Source organism: Ahaetulla prasina, chromosome 4 (assembly GCF_028640845.1).
Source record: "Ahaetulla prasina isolate Xishuangbanna chromosome 4, ASM2864084v1, whole genome shotgun sequence".
Taxonomy (NCBI): domain Eukaryota; kingdom Metazoa; phylum Chordata; class Lepidosauria; order Squamata; family Colubridae; genus Ahaetulla; species Ahaetulla prasina.
The window spans coordinates 25,225,586-25,253,412 of NC_080542.1; the positions used below are offsets into that span (position 1 = coordinate 25,225,586).

A 27,827-nucleotide genomic window follows, 5' to 3' on the forward strand; every position below is an offset into this window, starting at 1 on the left:
GCAAGAAGCAATGGGTGGAAACTGATCAAGGAAAGAAGCAACTTAGAACTAAGGAGAAATTTCCTGACAGTTAGAACAATTAATAAGTGGAACGACTTGCTTGCAGAAGTTGTGAATGCTCCAACACTGGAAATTTTTAAGAAAATGTTGGATAACCATCTGACTGAGATGGTGTAGGGTTTCCTGCCTGGGCAGGGGGTTGGACTAGAAGGCCTCTAAGGTCCCTTCCAACTCTGTTGTTATATTATATTAATTAGAACAAAATGCGCTTTTGTGTAGCACACTTATTTTTAACTATAGCTTTTATATCATTTTACTGTTTTATTTGTAAATTCTCCAGGCATGCAAGTGTGATAGGTAATATAGAAATCTGATTAATTATATTAATTAATTAATTTTTTAAAAGGCACAAAGTAAAGTTATTAATATGGATGTTAATTCAGTCTGGAAACAGGACCCTTAACAACCAAATCTTCACAATCTTATGGAAGGCAAGCAGGGTCAGGATTATCTGAATAGCAGAAGGGAAAATATTCTACAAGGCAGTGAATATGGCAGAGAAGGCAAGTCTCTTGGTTCCCACCAGTTTAACATTTCTTGGCTGACAGGACCTGTAATAAGTCTAACCCGTCTGATCAAATTGGACAAGTAGAAACAACTGGAAGAAGATAGTCCCTTGGATACCAGCAAACTGTGAGAGAGAAGTGGATTGGATGTTGGTTTTACAATACAAAGTTCCCCCAATTCTCCTTCCATCACACCAACCAAGCTCACAGGTATAGAATAAGTGATAAGCTGGCTCAACAGCTGTAAGAGGGAGCTTGGAGCCTGAGCCTAGTGGGAAACCACTGAGCCTAGTGGGAAACCACTTAAATTAGTTCCATTGTTGAGGTGCACTAAAGGTACCGGCTGAGGTATCAACACAGCGGCTATAAGTATGCTGCAGCTGCCAAAAAAGCTAATGCCATTCTGGAGTGCATCAACAGAGGGATATCATCAAGATCATGTACTGCAAAAGTGACTCCATCTCACTTCCTCTATGAGCTGTGGTTAGAATGCAGTATTGCAGGCTGACTCTGCCCACTGCCAGGAGTTCAATCGTGACTGGCTTAAGGTTGACTCAGCCTTCCATCCTTCTAATTCGATAAAATGAGGACCTAGATTGTTGGGGGAAATATGCTGACTCTAAACTGCTTAAAGAGAGTTGTAAAGCACTGTGAAGTGATATATTATGTCTAAGTGCTCTTGCTATTACAATTTTTACTGCACTGGTGAGGCCACAATTGGAATACTGTGTCCAGCTCTGGCCACCAAGATAGAAAAAAGATGCTACAGCCCTAGAAAGAATACAGAGAAGAGCAACAAAGATGATAAGGGATCTGAAGGCTAAATTGTATGATGAATGGCTAAGGAAACTAGGTAAGTCTAGTCTACCAAAGAGAAGGCTAAAGTGGGCAGGGGGACATGATAGCTAATTTCCAGCACCTGTGGGGTGCTGGAAATACAGAAGATGGGATCAACTTATTCTCCAAAGCACCTGAGGGTAGGACAAGAAGCAATGGGTGGATTTCTCTGATCAAAGAGAAATCTAACCTGCAACTAACAATGAAAACAATCAATCAATGGAACAACTTGCCTCCTGGAGTTGTGGGTGCTCCGTCACTGGAGGTTTTCAAGAAAAGATTGGATATCCACTTGTTTTTTTTTTGTTTTGTTTTTTTGTTTACATTTATACCCCGCCCTTCTCCGAAGACTCAGGGCGGCTTACAGTGTATAAGGCAATAGTCTCATTCTATTTGTATATTTTTACAAAGTCAACTTATTGCCCCCCCAACAATCTGGGTACTCATTTTACCTACCTTATAAAGGATGGAAGGCTGAGTCAACCTTGGGCCGGGCTTGAACCTGCAGTAATTGCAGGCTTCTGTGTTCTTAATAACAGGCCTTACCAGGCTGAGCTATCCGGCCCTTGTACAGGATTGTCCTACCTTGGACAAGGTGTTGGAGTAGAAGACCTTCAAGGTCCCTTCCAACCCTATGATTCTAGGTCTATTTTCTTCCATCTGCTAAGCAATGGTAGAAAAATTTGATAATTCACTTCTGGATCTTCAGGAGGAGTGTTTCCTTGTTCCCCGACTCCAAAGGGAATATCTCAGAGCCTTAAAACTCTGGGTCTACTGCAAATGATGCTTCACTTCTTTCATTTCAACACACCCATAGATTGTTGTCACTTCCTGTATTTTCTTTATTTTCTTTCACAACTGTAGAAATTTAGAGAATCATCAGGCAGAATAAGGAAGCTTTTGTCGGAATTAAGCTGTTTTTTGGGGATGTGCAGACAAGATCTTTTCCATAATTCCTGTCGTATTTCAGCACCAATCTGTTCTTCCGAGCAACAGGACAGGACAAGTTAGAAGACCTAGAAAGCCAGAAGTTCTGCTGCCTACAAAAATCCCAGCATGAGGCTCATTTTCAATCTGTTCCTAGGTTGGTATTGCAAGTAAACAGAAGATGGGAGCAGTAGGGATGGCAACATGATGCCAAGGTCAAAGATCCAGTGTCAATTTCTGCTGCTTAGATATTTTGACAATAATTTTGACATCTTTTTTTTTTTTTATCAGGATGGTGGCTAACTCAGCACAGAGGGACGGCTGAAGGTGAGTCTCAAGGGACACGCAACTATTGAATGGATGTAAAATGAGAATTACATGTCAGGGTCTCCCCAAAACAAATCCATTTTTCTTTTTTGATATATTTTATATTTTAATTATACATAGATACTTTGAAAACAATGTATTGTCTAGGTCCATTTGGTTTAACAGAGAAATAGCAAATGTTCTGATAATAATAGTAATAGTAAAATCACAATTATAATAACAAAAATAATTATGTTAACTTATTTATATTCATAGTCATACTAATTCAACTTTTACTTATACATAGTAATAATCTTTCTTCTTCTAATTTCTACCTCTTATCTTTAACCACTTGTAAAAACAGATCCCATGTTGAGTAATATTCTGTATCTGCTTTATCTTTTATTTTTAATGTCAGTCTATCCATCTCTGCACAGTCTAATATTTTCTGAATTATATTTTCATCTGGAGGGGATGTTCTTATTTTTCCAATATTGTGCAAATACAATTCTTGCTGCTGTCAACACATGAAATATTAAATATGTAGTCCCTTTGTTGTAGTTTCTGGTAGTCTACCTAACAAGAACATTTCTGGCTTTAGACCTATATGTTACTTCATTACCTTTTCTAACCACGTATGAATTTTCATCCAGAATTTCTTTGCCTTCACATATGTCCACCACATATGATAATAAGTACCTGGAGTCTGATTACATTTCCAACATTTGGCAGACATATTTTTAGACATCTTTGCTAGCCTTGGTGGCTATACAAAGCATTTTGTATAGGTTTTCCTTATACGAGGTGGCCATTGTCATTTTATACTTCCTATCCCAAAGTTTTTGCCATTTGTATTGTATTCTTCTCCCTTGTATTGCAGTGGTTCATCTCTTGCCTTCTTGAGTATTTCCTCTCATCGACTTTTTCAAAAATGTGATGTGTACCTCTCTTGGAAGCTTCTCTCTCCAAAGATCAGTTGTGCTTTAGAAGCTGTTTTTTATCCCTAAGCAAAACCAGCAAACTAATGTGCTAAAGTTGACCAGACTAAGGATGCTAGCCAGATGAATATCTGGTAGGCAGATTTTTTTTCCTATTTTCCTCCCCAAAAACTAAGCTGCGTCTTATACTCCGAAAAATACAGTATATGGATGGAGTTTCCAAAATTCATTACTCAAGACTTCTAAGATTTGTTGCTACTTCTGAGTTGCTTGTTCTGAGATTTGGTTGACTGGAATTCTTCTCAGGAGGCAGATGATTTTAATCAAAACAAGGTGTTAGAGGAGAGAAGGCTGTGTTCAAACTCTGCCCTGTGCTCCCCAAAAGGGTGGAGCGGGGGGGGGGGAATCCCGCAGTCTATTGGGATTTACTCCTGGAACCAGAGGGGCCCAAATGATTTTTCTTTTCAAATAACTGCAGTATCTTGCATTAGTGCAGTCTCCCTCCCTCCCTCTCTCTCTCTCTCTCTCTCTCTCTCTGGCAATTCATGTGGGTGTGAGTCACTGAGCAAAGGAAATATTGCTACTTTTTTCAGGTTTTGCACAATTTCATATATAGCCCTCACACACCACATTAAATATTGTTTGTTGGCTAAAAGTATAACCTAACAATCTCTTACACAAACAACTGCTTTCAGGTTCTCCATGTTACAGCCTCTTTCGTCTTCTTCTCTTACCCAGGACAACTTCATCCCAAACCTTCCATCTCAGTGAATCCCAGTAACGTGGTTGCTGTGGGAGAGAATATAAACATTGGCTGCAAGAAGGACGGGAACGTAAAAGTGATATCCGCTTTCTATCTAAGTAAAGAAATTAATCGTCATCTCGTAACGATATATCGTAACGAAACAGAGCACAATGAGGTTGAATTTCATATTTTCAGTGCCAAGCAATCAGATCAGGGGTACTACTATTGTGGATATTATTTCCTTCTTTCAGAACCGTCATACTTAAGCGAGTCAGTTTCTATCTTTGTGCGAGGTAAGTCCTTTTCCATGCTGCTTTTATCCATGAGACTAATGTAGCTACAAGTAAATCTCAATTTACAACAGTTTGTTAAGTGACCATCTGACATTACAACAGAACTGAAAAAAGTGACTTATGACTCTTTTCACACTTATGATCACTGCTGTATCCTCATGGTCAAAATCCAGAGGCTTGGCAGCTGGAACATATTTATGACAGTCGCAGTGTTCCTGGGGTCACGCGATCTCCTTTTACGACCGTCTGACAAGCAAAGTCAATGGGGAAGCCATATTCACTTAACAACCACGGTACTAACTTAACAACTGCAGCGGTTCACTTAACAACTGTGGAAAGAAAGGTCTTAAAATGGGGCAAAACTCACCTATCAAATGTCCCACTTAGCAACAGAAATTTGGGTTCAATTGTGATTAGAAGTCAAGGACTACCTGTATTTCCTACACCTATAAATCGAAACCAAAGTCTGCATTCTCCAAAATGCAGGAGAGTCGGAAATTGCCATTTTCTCCCCAAGGCTGTTTCCTCCCAAGGTCTCAAGAGATCATTCCAAACTCTTGTTCAGCCAAGCTCAGCCGGTCGAGTGGCTGCTCTTTATCAGCTAATATGCTGCCGTGAGCTGTAATCCATTTATTCCTCCTCATTTTTCCAGCCACCCCAATATTTCCATGGGGGAGTGGGGAGACTTGGAAATAATGCCTTCTAAATTTCAGGATCAAGACAGGACAATGTATGAAAGGCATGTTTTTCATACTATTAAAGGAAAACAATTATCAATAGATGAGAATATTTGTAGCTTAAACTGTGAGGCCCAGGGTGTTCTCTGAGCTTGGTTATTTTCTTGCAGACACTTCATTACCAAACTAGGTAACATCAATGCAAACCTCACTGCTTTCTGACACCCAGCTTAGCCTGTAGTATCAACAGATAAATTAAGAAGCTTTCTCAAGGGTGCCTGCTGCTATATCTGTCCGTCCCCTGCCCTCATCCCCACAAAGTGAGAGAAGAAAACATAAATTTGCATGGCTTTGTTCATCCCTGCAAGTTTAAGGGAATATATTATAGTTTATATCTCTCTACCTGTCCTTAAGCCAGCAGGAAATTATACTGGCATGAATTTGCTATCCCGTTGCTGATGTCTAATCTACCCTACTGCTCTCATTCCCTATCATTTGAAGATAAAGATAAGTGGGTGGTTAAATTTTGTAAGCCATCTAAATCACCTATGTGTAAGTTGGGTGGCTAGATAAATTTGTTAAAAAATAAATAAAAATAAGCAAAGCCAAGCTGACTTTACTTCTTTACCGCCTGCCGATAGCCGGGATCAAAATCAGGGGGAAACCATCACTTTACTATTGCAAGAGATAATTTGTAGCTCTCACCAACTGGAGATCAGTTGAAGTCAATATCCTGAAGACAAATAGGTAATGGCCATTGTTGAGGAATGATTTTGCCATGGTTAGTTACAAGGGGCGGCATTATCTAAGATGAGATAAGTATCAAGACACCAAGAACTATATAGAGTGGGGGTGTCAAACTTAAGGCCCAGGGGGATGATTCAGCCTGTGGGGTGCTTAGATCTGACAGTGGAGTCACTCTGGAAACCAGATCACCCATGGTGCCTCTGCCAGCAAAAACAGAGCTTGGGAGGACCAAGTGCAGCCCTCCCAAGCTCCGTTAGCAGAGGGTTGCAGGAGGCTGTCACAGCCAAAATTGGAGCTCATGAAGACCGCCTGCAACTCTCCTGAGCTCTGTTTTTGCTGGTGAAAAGTTGCAGGAGGCCACTGCAGCTGAAAATGGAGCTCAGGAGTGCTTGGGCCACAACAGGTGCTCCTGACACGAGTGATGTCAAGCTGCCCACACCTACCGCAGCCCCCCCAAGGTCACACAACCCTGATGCGGTCCTAAATGAAATCAAGTTTGACACCCCAATAAAGAGAAATAGACATGGTACTCTTTTTGCCTCTTCTTCTGCTGAAAAAGGAAGGAATCCCTGGGCAAGTGGTCACTGATCAAGTTTCATTTCTTGATCACCATCCATTCTGTCACTGAGAGCAAAAATGGTTTTAAAAAATTGAGAAGGGGCTACTATAACACTTGCCTGGTCAAAGTCTCCAGGATGGGATCATTAAGGCAACTTGGTGGCTGCGACAATATTTCTACATTCATCTCATGAGCAACACAGGTAAAAAGGGGAGAGGTTTAGTTCAGCTGATGGTCACAGTTCCTATTTTGATTCTTTACCTTCTTTCCCAGGTGGGTTTTGACCTAACCAAAGTTGTTTTCTCCTGAAATGCACATATCTTGCCACTTTAAAGCTCGGGCTGTTGCAAATATCGCAGTATTAAAATCTCATCTCTTTTTTTTTTCCTTACTCAGAACAATCTTTTCCCAGCCCCTCCATTTCAGTGATCCCCAATAGCCTGGTTGTCCTAGGAAAAGAAGTCACCATCCAGTGCAAACAGGAATATTACCAAACTGTACAATTTAACCTCTTCAAAAAAGGTGCTTTAAATGTACTAGCAAATGAATTTTCAAAGAACAAAATGACTGAATTCTTTATTACCAGTGCCCAAGAACCACATGGAGGAATCTATTTTTGTGACTATCAATTAAAAAACCGGCACCAGGGTGACAATAGATATTCGAAGTTCAGTAATAAAATATATATCAATATAACAGGTAAGATGTGGATTCCTATTCTTCACAGTTGCTTCACAAAAGAGAGTTCAGCGTTTTTGCATTTTCTGTACTTAGAATACAAATAATATTAGCACTTGAATTTTCTTTTTCCTTCATCTCTTCCTGCATCTGCGATTCAGTTAACTTGTTATTATTCTCTTGAACATCAAAGAATATACAGATGTAATAATCATAGTGTGATCTTCCCTGTATTGTATGGCAGTAGCTTGCTTATTTATTTACTTACTTACTTACTTATTTTAGAAGAATAGAATAAAATTTTATTGGCCAAGTGTGATTGGACACACAAGGAATTTGTCTTGGTGCATATACTCTCAGTGCACATAAAAGACAACACTTGATAGTCATAGGGTACAAATAAGCAATCAAATCATATTAGGAAACAGTCAATATAAATCATAAGGATACAAACATGCAGTCATTAGTGGAAGGAGATAGGTGATAGGAAAGCTGAGAAGGTTAATAGTAGTGCAGACTTAGTAAATAGTTTGACAATGTTGAGGGAATTATTTGTTTAGCAGAATGATGGTGTTTGGGCAAAAATTGTTCTTGTGTCTAGTTGTTCTGGTGTGCAGTGCTATATAGCGTCATTTTGAGGGTAGGAGTTGAAACAGTTTATGTCCAGGATACTTTCACAGCCCTCTTTTTGATTCGTGCAGTATACAGGTCCTCAATGGAAGGCAGGTTGGTAGCAATTGTTTTTTCCGCAGTTCTAATTATCCACTGAAGTCTGTGTCTGTCTTGTTGGGTTGCAGAACCAAACCAGACAGTTATAGAGGTTCAGATGACAGACACAATAATTCCTCTGTAGAACTGGATCAGCAGCTCCTTGGGTAGTTTGAGCTTTCTGAGCTGGTGCAGAAAGAACATTCTTTGTTGTGCTTTTTTGATGACATTTTTGATGTTAGGTGTCCATTTTAGATCTTGCGATACGGTAGAAAATTAGTTTGTCAAAAATGTATGAGATAACAGGTATAAGTATAAACATGGATATGGACACAGGAAATGGGTATGAATAAATGGTGATAATAGGACAAGGGATGGTAGGCACGCTGGGGTGGTTATGCATGCCCCCTTACAGACTCTTAGGAATGGGGTGAGGTCCACAGTAGACAGTTTAAGATTAAAGTTATGGGGGTTTGAGGATGTAACAACAGAATCAGGTAGGCATTCTAGGCAGTGGTGGGATTCAAGTCATTTAACAACCGGTTCTCTGCCCTAATGATTTCTTCCAACAACCAGTTTACCAAACTGCTCAGAAAATTAACAACCGGTTCTCCAGAAGTGGTGCGAACTGGCTGAATCCCACCACTGATTCTAGGCATTGACCACTCTGTTGCTGAAGTCGTATTTTCTGCAATCGAGTTTGGAGCGGTTTATCTTGAGTTTGTATCTATTGTTTGCCTGTGGATTATTGAGGTTAAAGCTGAAGTAGTTATTGACAGGTAGGATGTTGTAGCAGATAATATTGTGTACTACGCTTAGGTCAGACCATAGACGGCATAGTTCTAGGCTGTCCAAGCCCAAAATTTCAAGCCTGGTGGCATAAGGTATTCTATTGTGAGCAGAGGAGTGGAGTACTCTTCTCCAGAGTTGGTATTCAGCAGGTTCTGACTAGTTCCGGAGAACCAGCAGTAAAAATTTTGAGTTGTTTGGATAACTGGTAAATACCACCTCTTACTGCCCCCCCCCATCTATTCTCTGCCTCCTGAGTCCCAGCTGATCGGGAGGAAATGGGGATTTTGCACAAACCTTCCCCCGGAGTGGGGAGAGAATGGAGATTTTATAGTATCCATCCCCTGGAATGGGGTGGGAATGGATATTTTACAGTATCCTTCCTCTGCTATGCCCATCAAGCCATGCCATGCCCACCAAGCCATACCCACAGAACCGGCAGTAAAAAAATTTGAATCCCACCACTGCTCTTCTCATGAAATACCTCTAGACTCATTCAATTGTATTAATGTCGGATATACAATGCAGATTCCAGGCAGACAAGCTATATTCGAAAATTGGTCTAGCAAAGGTTTTGTATGCCCTAGTTTGCAGTACGATATTACTGAAGAAGTTTTGCAAGATTAGGTTAACAACCCTTAATGCCATTTTGGTAATGCTATTACAGTGAGCTCTGGGGCTTAGATCATTGGAGATAAGTACTCCTAGATCCTTGACAGAGTGAGGGTCATCTACAAGGTCATATCCACCATCGTTGCCAATGTGTAAGACAGAGCATTTGTTGGTTGAGATTTAGAGTTGCCAATTGTTTGACCATTCTGACACAAAGTTGCCAATTGTTGCCAATTGTTTGACCATTCTGACACAAAGTCAAGGTCACTTTGTAGGGCAGCAGCATTGTCAGTACAGCATTGTCATGCTGTAGAATGAAAGCCCTTGAGTTAATTTGTGACTCCTGGTTATTGCTTGGACTAGTTCCTGCAGTTTTCCTGACAAGATTTTCACAAGGGATTTGCCATTACCTTTTTCTTAGGGCTGAGAGTTAGTGATTGGCTCAAGATTCTCTCTTGGTTTGCTTAAGGAGGGACTAGAGCTCACAGTCTCCTGGTGATTGGCCCATGATCTCCTGTAGGTTCCATGTCTAAGGAGGGACTGGAACTCGCAGTCTGTCAGTTTCTAGCCTGATCCTTTAACCACTACAAAAACTTGCTCCAGATACATACATACATGCATGCATGCATGCATACATACTTACATACATACGAGCCTCAGTGGTGCAGTAGTTAGAATGCACTACTGCAGGCTATTTTTGCTGACTGCCGGCTGCCTGCAATTTGGCAGATCGAATCTCAGCAGGCTCAAGGTTCATTCAGCCTTCCATCCTTCTGAGGTGGGTAAAACCCAGATTGTTGGGGGCAATATTCTGACTCTGTAAACAGTTTACAGAGGACTATAAAGCACTTTGAAGCAGTATTTAAGTCTAAGTGCTATTGCTATATATACAAAATAGGCTAAGTCATTATTTTCCAAGTCCTCTTAAAAGAATGCACACTACACCGATTGCACAAAGCACTGAAAAAATTGCTTTTATTATATATTATGATTGCATGATGCATTAAGGAATATGAATCTAGAATATCATGGATGAAAGACCAAGGTAGATGTATGTGGTAGGAAATATGTGGTCTCTAGGAACTGAAAATCATTTAATGGCACATAATTATTATTATTTTTTAATTTATATCCCGCCCTTCTCCGAAGACTCAGGCCGGCTTACATTGTGTAAGGCAATAGTCTCATCCATTTGTATATTATATACAAAGTCAACTTTTATTGCCCCCACAACAATCTGGGTCCTCATTTTACCTACCTTATAAAGGATGGAAGGCTGAGTCAACCTTGGGCCTGGTGGGACTCGAACCTGCAGTAATTGTAATTGCAGGCAGCTGTGTTAATAACAGACTGCATTAGCCTGTTGAGCCACAAGAGGCTCAATAATCAAATATAGGTTTTTAACTTGTTAGATTGTTGTTTTTAATTGTTGTGAGTTGCCCAGAGTCACTTTTTTTTAAAATTTGAATTTATATCCCGCCCTTCTCCAAAGACTCAGGGCGGCTTACAATGTGTTAAGAAATAGTCTTCATCCATTTGTATATTATACACAAAGTCAACTTAATTGCCCCCAACAATCTGGGTCCTCATTTTACCTACCTTATAAAGGATGGAAGGCTGAGTCAACCTTGGGCCTGGTGGGAGTTGAACTTGCAGTAATTGCAAGCAGCTGTGTTAATAACAGACAGACTTAGTCTGCTGAGCCACCAGAGGCCCTAGGTATGTGTGATGGGTGGCCTTACAATTTGAATGAATGAATGAATGAGTGAATGAATGAATGAATGAATGAATGAATGAATGCTGAAAAAATGTGGATTGCACAAATGAGAGACGATTATGAAAGAAATATGTGGTTTGGTCATATAAAGAGAATGAACATACAGCAAAATAAACCTTAGAAAGAATGAGTGGGTTGAGGATAAATTTCCTAACGGTGAGTATCAACCAATGGAATAGCTTGCCTTCTGAAGATGTGGGTGTTCCATCACTGGAGGCTTTCAGAAAGAGACTGGACAACCATTTATCCAAAATGGTATATAGGATATCCTACCCGAGCAGGGGGTTGGACTAGAAGACCTCTAAGATATCTTCCAACTCTATTATTCTATGTTCTAAAATGATTAAGAAATTATGTTTAGATGGAGTTAATGAGTTTGTTATGGAACGCTCAGGTTAAAGATAAAATTCCAGAGGAAATCCAAAATTATTTTCAAGCTAAAAATGAATGGGAAACCTTGTTAAAGTTCAGGAAAGCTGTTCGTTTAATGATCCTTATTTCTCTGTGTTTATTTTCCTATCCAGCAAATTCCTCCCAGCTAGTGATTTTGCATAAATCTAAAAGAGGGAGAAATTGTAGGTCCTTGCCACTTTTAAAGCTTGTCATTTGGTGCTTCTAATGCCTTTGCTCTTTATCTAATATTTTCTTGCATTCAGACCCCAGGGTCACAGAGCCTGACATCTATATGGAACCAAAGGGACAGCAAATGCTTGATACAAATGTCTGGATCTACTGCCAGGGGCCAGAGGATGGCCTGAACTACTCCCTCTATAAATCAACAAACTTCATAACTTCTCAAAGGACAAAACCAAACAGTTCCTTGGCTGAGTTTTCCATCTCAGGAGTCAGGCTGGAACACATAGGAAACTACAGTTGCTGCTATCAGCTTAAAAATAAACCCTTTGTGTATTCAAAGTTAAGTGACCCTCTGCAGCTTCAAGTAAGAGGTAAGGAATTAGCTCTTCCCCAATCCCCACTTTCTTCCAAACCCATATTCTGAATAATAACCATGAGTAAAAATTGGGGACCATTATCCTGAACCATTTGAGGAAACCAGAGGATGAGATGCTTTAATGAGGAAAGAATGGAAAAAAAAATCAGAATGAGAAAGTGAAAAAATTGTAGCCAACTTCATTTGCACTACACATATACTGTATTTATTTATTTATTTATTTATTTGATTTTTATACCGCCCTTCTCCCGAAAGACTCAGGGCGGTTCACAGCCATAATAAAAAAATAGAACAATATACAATTAAAACAACAATTAAAAAACTTATTATATATGGGTTGAGATATAAAACAATATCCTATTAAAATTAAACTCTCTAAAAATATAAAATTTAAAAATTTAAAAATCACGAAGCCAGTCCCGCACGGATGAATAAATAGGTCTTGAGCTCACGGTCAGGCAGTTGGCGTAATCCAGGGGGAAGTTCGTTTCAGAGGGTAGGAGCCCCCACAGAGAAGGACCTTCCCCTGGGGGCCGCCAGCCGACATTGTTTGGCGGACGGCACGCTGAGAAGCCCCTCTCTGTGTGAGCGTACGGGACGGTGGGAGGTATTCGGTAGCAGAAGGCGGTCCCATAAGTAGAGGTGGAAAACAGCATGTGTGGGGTCAGAAGAAAAGGGCCAGTGTAATATGTGCATGGATTCATCACTTCTACTACAGGAAGTGTGAAGCCCAACCTGTTAAGCCACACAGGTGGAGAAAGAGACATAAATAGAGCCCTTGATGCTTCCCTGAGCTTGGATTCTTTGCAAATTAATTTATTTAGTACATTTGTTTTATTTTTATTTATTTATTTATTTGTCAAACACTACAGTATATATAAGTATAAGCATGAAATAACTATCAAAGGTAACATTAGGACAGGAACGGTAGGCATGTTGGTGCTCTTATACACGCCCCTTACAGACCTCTTAGGAATGGGGTGAGGTCAATAGTAGTTAGTCTTTATTATCTACTATTAGGCATACAATGTCAGAGAAATCTGAACATGCTAGACACAATGCAGTCCTGACAGCCTAAATTGCTAGTTCGTTTTGTTTGACACTTGCATACCCATCCTTGGTGCACTGCGGGGTTGGGGGGCAAACTATTTTTACACCAGTTAACTAATGGTACGAATTGCTGGCTCTTCTGGGTTCCTCTGCTGGTTTCACCTCATGTTGAGATGCCTCCCGTCCAGCCAGGTCCAACACCAGTTTTTGTTCTACACACACACAAAGGCAGCTAGGCAGCTACACACACACAAAAGCAGCCCTCACCGAAGTGGTATCCATTTATTCACTCACAATATTGCATGCTTTTGAACTGCTGGGTGGACGGGGAGCCAGGGATCAAGCGACAGGGGCTCATTCCGTCTCATGGAGCCGGGCTCAAACTGCCGAAGGGCAAATCATTTCTGTCCAGGAGTTCCAGCATCATTAAATCTCTGATCCAGTGCATCCCCCTTCTTGCAAATGTTTCATTACCAACAAAGCACCAAGATCAGCATGTGTGGTTGCTCCCTGCTTTTACATATGTTAGTTTTTAATCATACATACACACACACACACACTCACACACACACACACACACGATAAAAACTAATACAAACTAAAATATAAAGTAAAAAATAAAGAATAGAAAGTGCAGAAAAGAAAAAATAGAAAAGGAAGAAAAAACAAAATTTGTCGTGTCCCACTCCCCCTCCGACGGCCGGGTCTGGGAAGTCTGTATCAAGCGTGGCCATGAAGCCTCTGCAGCTTTGCCAAATTCCTGTCAGAGTTCTCAGGGCAGGCAGGAATCCAAGGTGTGACTTCAGCAACCAGATGAGACTTTGTCTGACTCAAGGAATGCCAAAAAGCAGATCCTTTATATAGGCCATGGGCTGTGGCTCCATGACTCAGCACTTATCCAGGCCTGCCCCTCCCTTCCTTTTGCTGACATCGCCTCTCCATTCTCCGGAAGCGGGGATCTGTCCACGTTTTGTCCTCCTGCTCAGCTGCCAGCAATTCTAGCTCGTGGCTGGCTTCTTGCTCACACACTGTAGGAGGGAGATTTGTTTGCTCATTCTGTCCGGGCATGGTGCCAGGGCTGGGGGCTGGAGGCATGCCAGGCCATTCTTCTTCACTATCAGTCTCTGGCTGAGATAGCAGGAGATGGGAGGGGCCCAGCTGAGGAGAGGAGGGCGGGCGAGGCACAACAAAATTATAACAAAAAGAAGAGAAATATATAAAGAAATGACTTCACCCTTCAGATTAAGAGAGTTGGAAGGGACCTTGTAGGTCATCTAGTCCAACCCCCCCACCCCACCCAAGCAGGAGATCCTACACCATTTTTGACAAATGGCAGTCCAATCTCTTCCTGAAAGCCTCCAGTGATTAAGCTCCCACAATTTCCGAAGTCAAGCTGTTCCACTGGTTGAATGTTCTCACTGTCAGAAAATTTCTCCCTTCCAATACCTTCAATACAATATATATAAATAATTTTAATAACTTACCACATTCTTTAACATCTTTAGTTCTGGATGGGGTTGACTCCATCTTCAGTTTGCCATTTCTTCCCCAGAAGTCCTCAGTCAAGGTTTGCCATTTGAAATAAAGGTTTCTCCTGCAATGAAATTTGGAAATAATCTTTTGCTCTTCAAGGTCTTAAGGGAAAACCTTTCCCTGTCCTTCTTGGAAATGCTGCGATTGGACAGTTGAGTTTATACAAAAAGTTTGTTCCCTTCTCCAATTAAAGCTGGTGATTATATTTTCTCCATAAATGAAACTTGATTAGTTTTAATATTTGTATTCTTAGCTCAAGCCACTTTAATTGGGTCAAACATGCATTCATGGATCACAGTCTTAATTAGATTATTAGATGTACAAAATTTCAGTTGCAGTAGCAGGGATATGTATGTGTAATCCTAACCCACATCTGGCCCTTTGGCTGCCCCTGTCTGACCCTCTTGAGGTCTATTGGAAATTAAGAATCAAATGTAAATAAGTATATGCCATGCATGCAATATAACTGCATTGCTGTTATTTTGGAGACAACTGCTTTTTAAAAATGTATATATGTTCCTGACTGTAATTAAAGAGATTACAAGGTTGTAAAACAGGAGTTTATATCTTCATGTGTGGGTGCATATACATCTTCAGAGCCCTATTGGTTCAGCCCTCCACAACAGTCCCTGCTTCTCATGTAGCCCTCTGGGGAAATTAATTGCCCAGCCATGCTTTAAACTTAACCCTGCTTTGGCTGATAGATAGAAGAGGATGCACTGAGCATCTATAGTTTCATTTTGACATCTTTTCTGCTTTATGCTAGTCTTCTCTGTAAGCTAAATTGTTTAGCACATCACTTTAAAGAGACAGAATATAATATAAGGCATATTTGGACAGCTGGATAGAATAACGGAGTAGAGGAGAAATAACTAGCCTTTCTTATAAATATTTGGAAAAAATATATATGTGAGAATGGTGAAGAGGATCCTTCTATTGGCAAAAGACTGAAAAGGGAGAGATGTTATTTGTGGTTGAGCGAAACGGGAGATACTGGTCTCTGAGGTTCCACTGAATCTTTCTCCCTTCTAGATCCCAGCCTGACCAAGCCTTCCATCCAGATTATAAAGGCAGAACAAGGTGCTACAGAAGCAAATGTCTCCATACAATGCAATGCAACAGAACCAAATCTGATTTTTGCTCTTCTGAAATCAGGGGAACAGATAGATTACAAAGCTGCGGAGCCAGGGGAAAAGGCGGTGAATTTTACTCCCCACTGGATGAAATTGGAAGAGACACAAAATTATGCCTGCCAGTACCACCATAAAAGCAGCCTCTTTGTCTGGTCAGTTCCAAGTGACCCACTGGAGAGGCCTTCAGAAGGTAGGATGTCAACGTATTTCATTTTCCCCATTTGCCCTGTCAGTGAATCAGAGACAGACTTGTTTTTTGGATGACCTTGAACCAAGACAGTGGGATATGGGACACATTGCCTGCACAATGTGGTAGCCATACACATCTGAATATGAGGAGGAATAGGTGGGCCTGCCCTGTGCCTATCTTGGGACGTTTGAAAATATTTTGTGGTTGCCATTAAGTAAAGATAGAGAGACAGAAATATTGACAGATAGACTGAGAGCTAGACTTTCCATTTTTTTAATAGGCTATGGAAATTAAATTAATGAACATAAGAGACTGAGAAAAAGCTAAATTAAATTAAATTGGCGGCCGTCTCCAGGTACACTTGGTTCGCCAGTTGCGTCCCTTCCTTGACCGGGATGCCTTATGCACGGTCACTCATGCTCTGGTCACTTCTCGTCTGGATTATTGCAATGCTCTCTACATGGGGCTGCCCTTGAAGTGCACCCGGAGGCTGCAGTTAGTCCAGAATGCAGCTGCACGAGTAGTAACGGGAGCCACTCATTGCTCCCACGTAACACCACTGCTACGCAGTCTGCGCTGGCTTCCTGTGGTCTTTCGGGTGCGCTTTAAGATTTTGGTTACCATCTTTAAAGCGCTCCATGGCTTAGGACCCACGTACTTACGGGACCGCCTGCTGTTACCTTATGCCTCCCACCGACCCGTACGCTCACACAGAGAGGTTCTTCTCAGGGTGCCATCCGCCAAACAATGTCGGCTGGCGGCCCCCAGGGGAAGGGCCTTCTCTGTTGGAGCTCCTACGCTCTGGAACGAACTTCCCCCTGGCTTATGCCAAGTGCCTGACCTTCGGACCTTTCGCCGTGAGCTGAAAACACACTTATTTATTCAAGCGGGACTGGCTTAACAGTTTTATTAAATTTTAATTGGGATTTTATTATTTTAGGGTTTTAAATTTTAAATTTTAAATTTTAATGTCAGCCACTTTTGTAATTATGCTCTGTTTTAAATTTTTGTTTTAATTGTATATATATTAGGTTTTTATCTTTTGGCTGTACACCGCCCTGAGTCCTTCGGGAGAAGGGCAGTATAAAAATCTAATAAAAGAAATAAAAGAAATAAAGAAATAAAGAAGAGAGAGTAGACACATGCTCTGATATGTACCAGAGGCTTATCTGCATTGCTGAGTTAGTCCATCACCAGATTACAACAGATACATATTATAGGCAGTGGTGGTATTCAGCTGGTTATATCAGGTTCAGGCGAACCGGTAGTGGTGGCTGTGAGAGGCTCCGCCCACCTGCCCAGACATCATGTCCCATTTCTGATGCTCTGCGCATACACGGAGGTGGCGCGTGCACTCATATTTGCAAACCTGTAACGAAGGTAAGTGAATACCACCCCTGATTATACACTATTAATGAAATAGTGAACCACTTGTGATGATTGTTTGTGTTAACCATAAAATGAGAAGGTTTCGTTAATGATAATAATTATGGTGGACAGCAACTGCTAAAATTCCCATGATAAGAAAGTGCTTTCAAGAAAATGTGGAAGGGGTGGAGATGTTAGCAATGTATGTATTCCTTTCTGTGGGAGGTGGGGAGGAGAAATCTTTTGGTCACAACTGTACCTGCAGTAGCTTCAGCTGCAGGCTCTACCAGTCCCCTGAAGTTGATCACATGACCAGTTCAGGTGGACCTCCAAGCATGGAACTATGCCAAGAGCAGAAAAAGATTTTCTAATTGAAAAACAATGCAGAAAGAAACAGAAGTGGAGTCCTTATTGCTCTCTGAGGCTGGTGGTTTAGATGTCACATTACCCAACTACTATAGGTAACATCATCAGCAACAACGATTGCTTCAGTAGTTTACTCTGCCTGTTTTGGTGGGTGAGTGGTTTTCTTCTTAACATATTTTTTTTATTAGGGTATTGTTTTCTGCTTTGCTTGATTGTTTGTCTGGTGTTAATCCCTGCTTCTCTCAGTGTTGGCTGCTGGAGAGGATATGTTTTGAAATAGAAATGGAAATGGAAATAGAACAGAATTGCTTTATTGACCAAGTGTGATTGGACACACACAAGGAATTTGTTGCCAGTACATTAGCTCGAAGTTTACATATGAATAGCAAGTCATATTGATTATGGTCATAATCCTTCTTATCTTGAATCAAACAATCAAGCTCAGAGAGCACCAAGGACTCCACAATTCAACCTCACCTCAAGAAAAACACAGTTGTGCAACTTGCCTAAATTGTTAAAAGTTGCATTGTCTGTAAATTGGATTTTAAAACCAACAGGCAGCTCTGGTATTCTTCCCAGTAGATGATTGACAGTAATGAGCTAGTGAGTGGAGGAGAAGTTCAAAAGCTATTTTATTGTAGTGGTTAAGATGGTGGATTAGAAACTAAATTGGTTATGAGTTCCAATCCTCCTTTAGATGCAGCAGCTAAATAGGTAACTTTGGGCCCATCCATCTGCCTTAACCCAACACACTTCATAGGGTTGCTCTTATGGGAAAATGGGAAGAGGGAGCATTGTGTATTCTGCCTTAAATTGTATAAAATAAAGGCAGGATATTAATGAAATAAATAAATGGGAAAAGGCCACCATTGTTTTCCTTGCTACCAGTATTATTTGCCTGGAATCTTTAAGAGGCTGTTAAGACACTTAATAGCCAGGGAAGTTGAGACGTTAAGCCACAGAAGTCCTTGTTAAGCCAGGGAAGGTGAGAAGACAAACAAATTGGGTGGACTGGACTGGTAAAAATATCACAATAGGTACCGGTAGTTATTCATCGCCAGGTCTGCATTTATTAGATATCATTATTAGCCTTCTATCCAAGATGTCTATGGCTTTACAGGCGAATCCTTAATAACCCTATGGACAAGCATTGCTGCGTGCCTCTTCTTTCTGGCTGTCCTCTTTTTGGTGCTTATCCTCATTTTATGCAGAAAAAGAAGAAAAGGTAAGAGATATGGATTGGTAGAGGAGAATATTTGTAGCTCAGGTTCTGTTTTCTGGCAGACATTTCATTATCAAAACTAGGTAACATCATCAATGCCAGCAGAAGAAGCACCAAAGACTCCTTTAAAGATGGATTGCTTTGCAGCAGCCGAACATAAGGCTATGCTCAGTGATGAAATCCCCCCCGGTTCTGTCCAGTATGCGTGAGTAGGTAGTGCCCATGGCATGGTTTGCCAAACCAGCAGCGCTGGTGGTGGGGAGGCTCTGCTACCCGCCGTGACATCATTTTTAACTCTCTGCATATAATGAACCAGCAGGGAAGGTAAGTAGATTTCACCCTGGTGTAGGCCCAAAAGGGGGGGTGTCCATTTTTGAAAGAAAGAGGGAGAGAGAGTGAGAGAGAGAGAGAGAAAGGGAGAGAGGAAGGAAGGAAGGAAGGGAAAAGGAAAGGAAGAAAGGACTACAAAACCTGGCACTAGATGCCGCTTCAGAGGATAATCCAGGGCTGGAAGGGACCTGGAAGTTATCTAGTCCAACCCTGCTCCAGTAGGACATTTTTAGTGAGTTTCTGTCTGTTGATCCCCCAGTCGCATGACCTTACCAAGCCAAGCCCACCAAGCCACACTCACAGAACCGGTAGGAAAAAAAAATAGATTTCACCACTGGTTATGCTCCTCTGTTTGCTTAAGAATTTCACTTGATAAAAACCTATTCATAGCTCAGGTAGTCCTCAATTTACGACCACAATTGAATTCTGTTGCTAAGTGAAACATTTGTTCAGTTAATTTTGCTGCATTTTATGACCTTTCTTGCCACAATTGTTAAGTTAAATCAGTGCAGCTGTTAAGTTAGTGTCATGATTGTTAAGTGAATCTGGCTTTCCCATTGACATTGCTTGTCATAAAGTCGCAAAAGAGGATCACAAAATCTCAGAACACTGTTAACTGTCATAAATATGAATCAGTTGCCAAGCATCCAAATTTTGAACACATGATCCTTGGGCATGCTGCAATGGTCATAAAGGTGAAAAATGGTCATAAGTCACTTTTGTCAGTGCCATTGTAGCTTTGTACAAAGATGCAATTTGGTGAGAAAGAGAAGTGTTTTCCTTTAAAAATGAAATAAGATATAACAGTAAGGAAACAGGTTGCAGAAAGCAGGCACAGAACTCCATTTTCTACCTTTGGAGCAGCTTAGTACCAGATGTAGAAGTAGAAATGTCTCCAAACTGTTTTGATTTGGGAAGGAAGTTAAATCTGTACTATTCCAGCAGCTTTCAGTCAGGTAACCACCACAGGTAATTTAATATTATTGCTATTATCATTTATTGTATTTTGCAACTATTGTTTGCTACTATAGCTTGGATTAGTCCATAAATATTACAAATACATTAAATCGATGAAAGGTAACTTTAAGGAATCCCCTTAAGCGATCATTTTTTGGTGAATCAGGTACTGGTGGTCCTCAACTCACAACCACAATTGAGCCTAAAATTTTTGTGGCTAGGTGAGACATTTGTTAAGTGAGTTTTGTCCCATTTTACGACTTTTCTTGCCACAGTTGTTAAGTGAATCACCGCAGTTGTTAAGGTAGTATCATGGTTATAAAATGAATCTGGCTTCCCCATTGAATTTACTTGTCAAAAGTTTGCAAAAGTTTGATCCTGTGACCCCAGGATATTACAACCCGTCATAAATATGAGTCATTTGCCACGTGTCTGAATTTTGATCTAGTGACCATGGGGAGGCTACAATGGTTGTAAGTGTGAAAAATGGACAATGGCTCCATTCCCATTGCTGTCCTTAAAACCCACCCAAAAATTCTACCACATTCCTTTGTGGTGAGAACACCACATTGGATGATGTCCTTCAATCTTCCAGAAGACTGGAACCTTTCCAATTATAAAATTGCATAATTTTGTTGGAAAATTCACTGTGTTTCTGTGGAGTACAGAAAGCAATGTAAAATGTATCTATCTGATTGCAGAAATCTCCTAATACAGATTATATGCAGCCAAACAGTTAAGACCAGGAGCTTGGGTGTAGAAAATAAACCAGCATTTATCATTTAAAATAAGCCAAAGAAGAAATTTTCACAAGATCTTTTTGTCTTACAGGCTCTGTTACCAAAGAAAGCAATGTACCAGCCAAGATGGTAAGAAACATTCCCTAGTCCTATAATTGTCAACATGTCATCCATGAATCTATAGATCATAAATCAACATTTTCATTTTTAAAACAAGATGAGTTTCACAAAAGCCAAGGAAAAGTATCTTGTCCTTAAGAAAACCTTCGCATTTCATATTAGGCCAATGTTTTTACTGGGTCTGCTAAGCGATCACAAGCAGCGTGCAAGTTTTCAAGGTAAGTTTGAATGTCAGCAAAGGCTGAATACCTTCTCCTTATTTATTCAACCTGTGCTGAATAAATTTTGAAAGAGTCTGGATTGGAAGAAGATGGTTTTAAAACTGGAAGAAGAAACATCAATAACCTATGCTATGCTGGAAACCAGCTATTTCTGGTAACTGAAAATGCAAATGATCTGCAAGCTGTAATAACAAAAGGCAAGGAGTACAGAGGAAAAAAATGAAACTATAAAAAAGAACAAGCTAATGGCAAAAGGCACAGCAGCCAGACATAAGCGATTGAAGTGATGGATAGCTTCTGCCTTTTAGGATCAACTACAGGTAGTCCTCAACGTACGACCATGATTGAGCCCAAAATTTACATTGCAAAGTGAAAAATTTGTTAAGTGAGTTTTGCCCCATTTTACAGCTTTTCTCGCCACATTTGTTAAGTGGATTACTGCAGTTGTTAAATTACTAACACGGGTGTTAAGTGAATCTGGTTTCCCCATTGATTTTGCTTGTCAGAAGATTCATATGACCCTGGGACATCACAACTGTCATAAATGTGAGCCAGTTGTCAAGCATCCGAATGTAAATCACATGACCATGGGATGCTGCAAAGGTCATAAGTATGAAAAATTGTCATAAATAACTTTTTTCAGTGCCGTTGTAACCTCAAACGTTCGCTAAGCAAACTGTTGTAAATTGAGGACTACGTGTATTAGCAATAAAGGAACCAGCAATCAAGAAATATGCCACAGACCAGCACTTAGCAGGGGAGCCTTTAGAAAAAGTCATTCTTGTCCATGATGTGTTTATATCTATAAAGGTTAGAATTGTGCAGGCAATATTTTTCTTTGACATTCTATGGAAGTAAACTTTGGACTTTGAAGAAGTAGATATTTTTCAACTTCGGTCAAAAGTTGAAGTTGAAGAACTTGTTTGAAGATGTCAAGGACAGCCCAGAAAACAAAACAAAAAATATAGATCGTAAAACAAATCAATCAGAATCTTAAGTCACCAAAAAAACTCATGTTCAAACTATCATGTTGGGACCAGATTATGCAAAAAAACAACCTTACTGAGAAGTCCATAATGGTGGGAAACATGGAAGGAAAGAGAAAAGGACCAACATCAGCACATTGGACAGACTTAACTACAACAACAATGATGCACCATGAGGGGATCTGAAGGGTCAAACTGGGGACATACCCTGGAAAAGGTCGATTAATGCGGTCACTAAGAGTTGATGGCATTTTATCAATCAAGGGACCAAAAATAGCTACTGAAAGACATACTTAATTCCAAATCAGCTTCTCCAACACATTACCAAAAATGGTTTTCAATATCCATGTCACTTCAAGGTGCATGATTAATCTGCAAAAGTTCTAGTGATCACAACCCTTTCTTTATGATTTCTCCAAACATTTATTATTGTTTGGGGTAAAATTTTGCCTAGCGATGAGAATGTGCAATTAAATTTGCTAACTCAGAACAAGGCATGAGGCTACTTCTGCTTTCTACACTGTCTTTTATAAAATGAAATCAAAATGAATTCCTCTATAATTCCAGATTATATAATTAGAATGATAACTGGAAGAAACCATGTGATCAAGAATCCTGCATATAGTATTTTATTTATTTATTTAGGGAATTTATATTGCTGCCTATTCGCAAATGACGACTCAAGGCAGCTTACAGAATATAAAACCCCATACAAAAAACAATAAAACTAATAAAAGAAGAGTCATATAATAAATTAATATACTAAAATCACCCCCACCCCAGTTACAGTACCTCACACGAGCCATTTAATGTGCTCCATTCCGCTCAGCGTTCCCTAGGCCCACTGGCAGGACCAGGCCTTCGGTGCCTTCTGGAAGAGTGCTAGAGTAGGGGCCATTCTAATCTCTGGAGGAATGATATTCCAGAGAGAGGGAGCCATCATGGAGAAGGCCATTCTTCTGGGTCACATCAGGTGTATCTCCCTAGGGATGGGACCCACAACATTCCCTGTCTCCGTGCTCTGATGGGTCGAGTAGATGTGACTGGCAACTGACTGTCCCTCACACAACCTGGTCCCAAGTCATGGAAGGGCTTTAAAGGTGACAACCAGCATCTTGAATTGCACCTGGAAGCAAATCGACAGCCAATGCAGCTCCCACAGGAGACGTGATACATGTGCACACCGGGGTCTGCACAAAACCATGCAGGCTGCTGCATTTTGCACCAACTGGAGCTTCCAGATGCTCTTCAAAGGCAGTCCCATGTAGAGCGTGTTGCAATAGTCAAGATGGGAAGTGACTAGGGCATCAGTGACTGTGAGTAGGGATTTTGACAAAATTAGCCATCAATAATGCTCTTGAAGGAAATTATATATATAATACACACACACACAAACATATACATACATACATACATACATACATACACACCAGCATCCCAACCACCACACCAGACAGCTCTCAGTGAATATTGAATGAATGCTGTTGATTCATAATATTTTGAATTGTGATCTACTTTTAATAGCCACGCCAACCTCAGGTTTCTGTTGGGAGAACATGGAGGCAAGTGACAAAATGTGTGGTATGATATATAACATAAAACCACCTCTTTTGGCATATGGGGACACCAAAAAGCATAAGGGTAGTTGGGCTGAGAGGAGTGACTGGCCCAAGATCACCCAGCTGGTTTTCGTGGCCTGGTGGGACTTTTTTTTTTTTAATTTGAATTTATATCCTGCCCTTCTCCAAAGACTCAGGGCGGCTTACATTGTGTTAAGCAATAGTCTCATCCATGTGTATATTATATACAAAGTCAACTTTTATTGCCCCCAACAATCTGGGTCCTCATTTTACCTACCTTATAAAGGATGGAAGGCTGAGTCAACCTTGGGCCTGGTGGGACTTGAACTTGCAGTAATTGCAAGCAGCTGTGTTAATAACAGACTGCTTTAGTCTGTTGAGCCACCAGAGCCCCACCAGGGACTTCAGCTAAGAGTCTCTTGCTTTCTAGGCTAGTGCCTTAACCATTAGACCAAATTGGCTCTTGGTTAAGTATCAATATCCCAGCATTATTTAGCTGTTCAGGAGAGGCCACACCTAACATTTTTAGAGTATACTTAAAGGCTTTTGTTGAAACATTAGCAGAAATACTGCACTCTCAATGTCTTTTTTTATTGTTGTTGTTCTCTGCAGTACTTAAGCTCTTCCATGGAGGAAACCCCTGATGAAGTTTCTTATGCTGCAATAAACCACAATTCACAGAAAATTGTGAAAAGACCACCAACCCTTTATGATACAGTCCCTGAATCCTGTGTCTATGCAAATGTGGCCAAAGAAAGCACTAAGGAGAACCAATAGGGATGGCTATTCAGAAGAGAAGATAATTCTGAGATGTTGGTGTACCCATCTATATTACAGATACCCATGTTGGGATCATCTTGCTGTACACATCTTCCTTCCTCTTTCATGGTTTTGATTGTTCAATGTCAGAGAGATTGCTGGGTTCAGGCGAGCACATATCCTGCCCATAGGTGTCTTCACAAGTAGATTATTATAATATCTGATACTGCAAATTGAATCACGGCATTCTGTAGCTCAAGTCCAATTCTTTCTCCAAGACTGAGATGGGCCAATAGGAGAAAGAATCAGACAGGGAGCTGCTGAAAGATTCACTATGGAGTTACAAGTATCAGAACTCTATAACCATAATCACGACAGGAAGGGAATACTTAAGGAAAAACTCCTCCGATGTTCTGATCAGTAAAAGAATGTATTTTTAAAAGGGACCACGCAGGAATATTTTTGCTTTTAAATATGAACTCCATCTAGAGGAAATTCTATCAAAACCATTGGATCTTGCTTGCTTTTTCCTGACTTCCTGACTAAAGAATTTTATGTCTTTTTTTTTTAATTTGAATTTATATCCCGCCCTTCTCTGAAGACTCAGGGCAGTTTACATTGTGTTAAGCAATAGTCTTCATCCATTTGTATATTATATACAAAGTCAATTTATTGCCCCCAACAATCTGGGTCCTCATTTTACCTACCTTATAAAGGATGGAAGGCTGAGTCAACCTTGGGCCTGGTGGGACTTGAACTTGCAGTAATTGCAAGCAGCTGTGTTAATAACAGACGGCTTAGTCTGTTGAGCCACTAGAGGCCTTGTGAAAGCAAGTTAACCTGCACTTAGATATTGTTTATACCCAATCAACCAGCCTCATTATCAGGGTGAAAAATCCCCTTTTGCAACTGATCTTCAGTTGCCAGATACAAGGATGGATCTTTTTGAGTCTAGAACGAGGATATGGACAAGGCTGAGTTGAATATTCTTACTATAATTAAAAAGGTGAGGTTTTAATTAAAAACCAGAGCTTTCCAACAGTACCAAAACCCATCCTTTGTAGTGGCTATATGATGTTACGATGATTATATTGTTCTGATTCTTGTGAGGACAGTTGTGTCCTCAACCTGTGCAATTTGTGACAGATTAACAAAAAGAGGGTGGACAGATAAATAGCTCGAGACTGCTGATAGGTTATTAAATAGCCAGTGGAACTGTAACTCTCTTAAGCCACCTTTCTCATCTCAGGTGTTACATCTGGTAATCTGATCACATCTGGTGGAATAATGGGAACATGTTCTTGAAAATTAAAGTGAAAGGAAGTTGACCCACCATGGCATAGTAGCAGGACCATGGCAACTTGTACAGGGACGTTTTAGCAACATGGAGGAGAGGAGGACAATGGCTTGGTGACAAGACAAATTCAGGATCATAGGGACAGAAGATGTAATTTTTATACTGTAATGGGGGAAAACAGGAGTAATTTGAAGTTCCTTCTGTTGGCTTTGTTGAATTTCTGTATGTGTTCCTGAGAATGGCAATTGAATCTGAGCAAGGATTAGTGAAGCAGGTTTCGTGACTAACAAGCATATACAATTAGGATAGGCAAGGCCTTTACCTGACTACATCCTATCAGATGAAAGTTAATGCATGGGTTCTGTGGATGTGGGGAGAAGAGCAAAAGACAGTGAGCCAAGATTTGCAATTTCTTCTTAGACAAACAGCAGGCAGAGTGTTAGACAGAATAAATCCTGAATTTTCCAACACATTCGTACAAACACCACCTCCTTGTGGTAAATCAGTCAGTGCCATTGGATGTACACACCCTAAGACATAGTTGATACATGCTAGTCTGAAGAACCTCCATTGGAAGTTTGTCCCAAGTTGCAAAAAAGTATTTTATGAAACCCCACTATGAAGTCAACTTCATAGTTCTTACCTGGCCTTTCAATTCACATCTCAAAGGAGCAGTTGGAGAGCAAGTAAATTGCCTTACTGGGATCTTGTCAGCTGGAGCTGGCACACAGAGAAGGACAGTCAACGTTAGCTTCTGAACTCTTAAATTCTGCAAAACCTGCTTCCTGAACCTACATTTGGAATTCTTCCTTTTTATTTCTGGTTTTCTTTTTCTAAAAAGAAAGTGGAGTCACTTTAAGCGGGTAGCCTGAAGCTTAGAATACTGGTTATGCCTTACAATGACTTCAAATGTTTATTATGGAAGGAAAAAACTGGTCTCGCCATGGGAGACCAGCAGCTTCAGGTTGCCATAAAGAAGAGCCCTGAGTAATAAATAATGAAGACTGAGATCTATTTCCAAGACGTTAAATCAGATTGAATGGGTACAAGGGTCTCCTAGACTAGGGGTGTCAAACTCGCGTCTTCACAGCAGCGTCACATGACGTACTGGGATTTTTTCCCCCTTTGCTAAACTGAGCTGGGGCAGAGCCAACACGTGATGCATCCAGCCCGCAGGCCGTGAGTTTGACACTCCTGTCCTAGACTATTAATGTTGTACTACATTACTTAGTCTGTAAAGCAGTGTTTCTAAACCATGGTGACAATAAGATGTAAGGACTTCAGGTCCCAGAATTCCCCAGGCAGCATGGTTAAGGAATTCTGGGAGTTGAAATCTACATTGAAGTCTACATATCTTAATGTTGCCAATGTTGCGCAACACTGCCATAAAATAAAGGTTCTCCTCAGTTGAAATCCACAACTGGTGACCACCTAGAATTTTCTTTCAAACCATTGATTTGTTTTTGCCATAGCTTTCTTCTGCATAAGTTTCTTTCAACTACTCTATCTAGCCTTCAGCCCTAGGATTCCTCATGGCCTTTCATCCAGTTACTGACTAGATTGGTTTTTGCTTAGCTTTTTGAGCTCTGACAAATTCACTAGCCTCAGCTGTTGTGATATTTTAACATGTAAATAAACCAAGTGTTACTGAAACAATATAAATATCCTGTGACTAATCCACTAAAATGAAAATTTGGGAACTTCTGGAACTTCTCCATTCTCAGAAATGGGGTATGTCCACATTAGTATTCGTTTCTATACTTTTATTATTCATATTTTCTGTGATCTTGTTGTGTTTTATCCTTGGCAAACTGAAAAATTGCTGAAATGTCATGGCTATAATTTAATAAAGACATAAATAACA

The 27,827-nt window shown here is 40.4% G+C and overlaps 1 protein-coding gene and 1 long non-coding RNA gene across 4 annotated transcripts; one reads left to right on the top strand and one right to left on the bottom strand.

The window, feature by feature from the left end:
* Nucleotides 1–2,297: 2,297 nt before the first annotated feature.
* Nucleotides 2,298–27,827, top strand: LOC131197431 (immunoglobulin superfamily member 1-like). 3 transcript variants are annotated; one of them, XM_058181496.1, is made up of 9 exons: nucleotides 2,298–2,487; nucleotides 2,622–2,657; nucleotides 4,313–4,612; nucleotides 6,992–7,294; nucleotides 11,816–12,106; nucleotides 15,850–16,017; nucleotides 18,872–18,976; nucleotides 21,092–21,129; nucleotides 24,520–27,827. In XM_058181496.1, the coding sequence occupies exons 1-9, from the start codon at nucleotides 2,460–2,462 to the stop codon at nucleotides 24,682–24,684; spliced, it is 1,434 nt and encodes a 477-aa protein (XP_058037479.1). In that variant the 5' UTR covers nucleotides 2,298–2,459; the 3' UTR covers nucleotides 24,685–27,827. The 3 variants fall into 3 exon arrangements, with proteins under 3 accessions (XP_058037479.1, XP_058037477.1, XP_058037478.1); XM_058181494.1 differs by having other exon boundaries at nucleotides 2,300–2,487; nucleotides 15,727–16,017; XM_058181495.1 differs by lacking the exon at nucleotides 18,872–18,976 and having other exon boundaries at nucleotides 2,300–2,487; nucleotides 15,727–16,017.
* On the bottom strand, nucleotides 12,201–18,865 carry LOC131197434 (uncharacterized). Its single transcript, XR_009154950.1, has 3 exons — nucleotides 17,176–18,865; nucleotides 14,646–14,755; nucleotides 12,201–14,319 (listed from the first exon to the last, which is right to left on the bottom strand). It is a non-coding gene; the product is annotated as an uncharacterized LOC131197434 (long non-coding RNA).

Excerpts from the sequence above, each read along its gene's own strand:
- LOC131197431 (XM_058181494.1), top strand. The coding sequence starts at position 2,460 with ATGAGGCTCATTTTCAATCTGTTCCTAG. Across the intron at positions 2,658-4,312 it reads GCACAGAGGGACGGCTGAAG|GACAACTTCATCCCAAACCT; the intron begins GTGAGTCTCAAG and ends TCTCTTACCCAG. Across the intron at positions 18,977-21,091 it reads ATGCAGAAAAAGAAGAAAAG|GCTCTGTTACCAAAGAAAGC; the intron begins GTAAGAGATATG and ends TTTGTCTTACAG.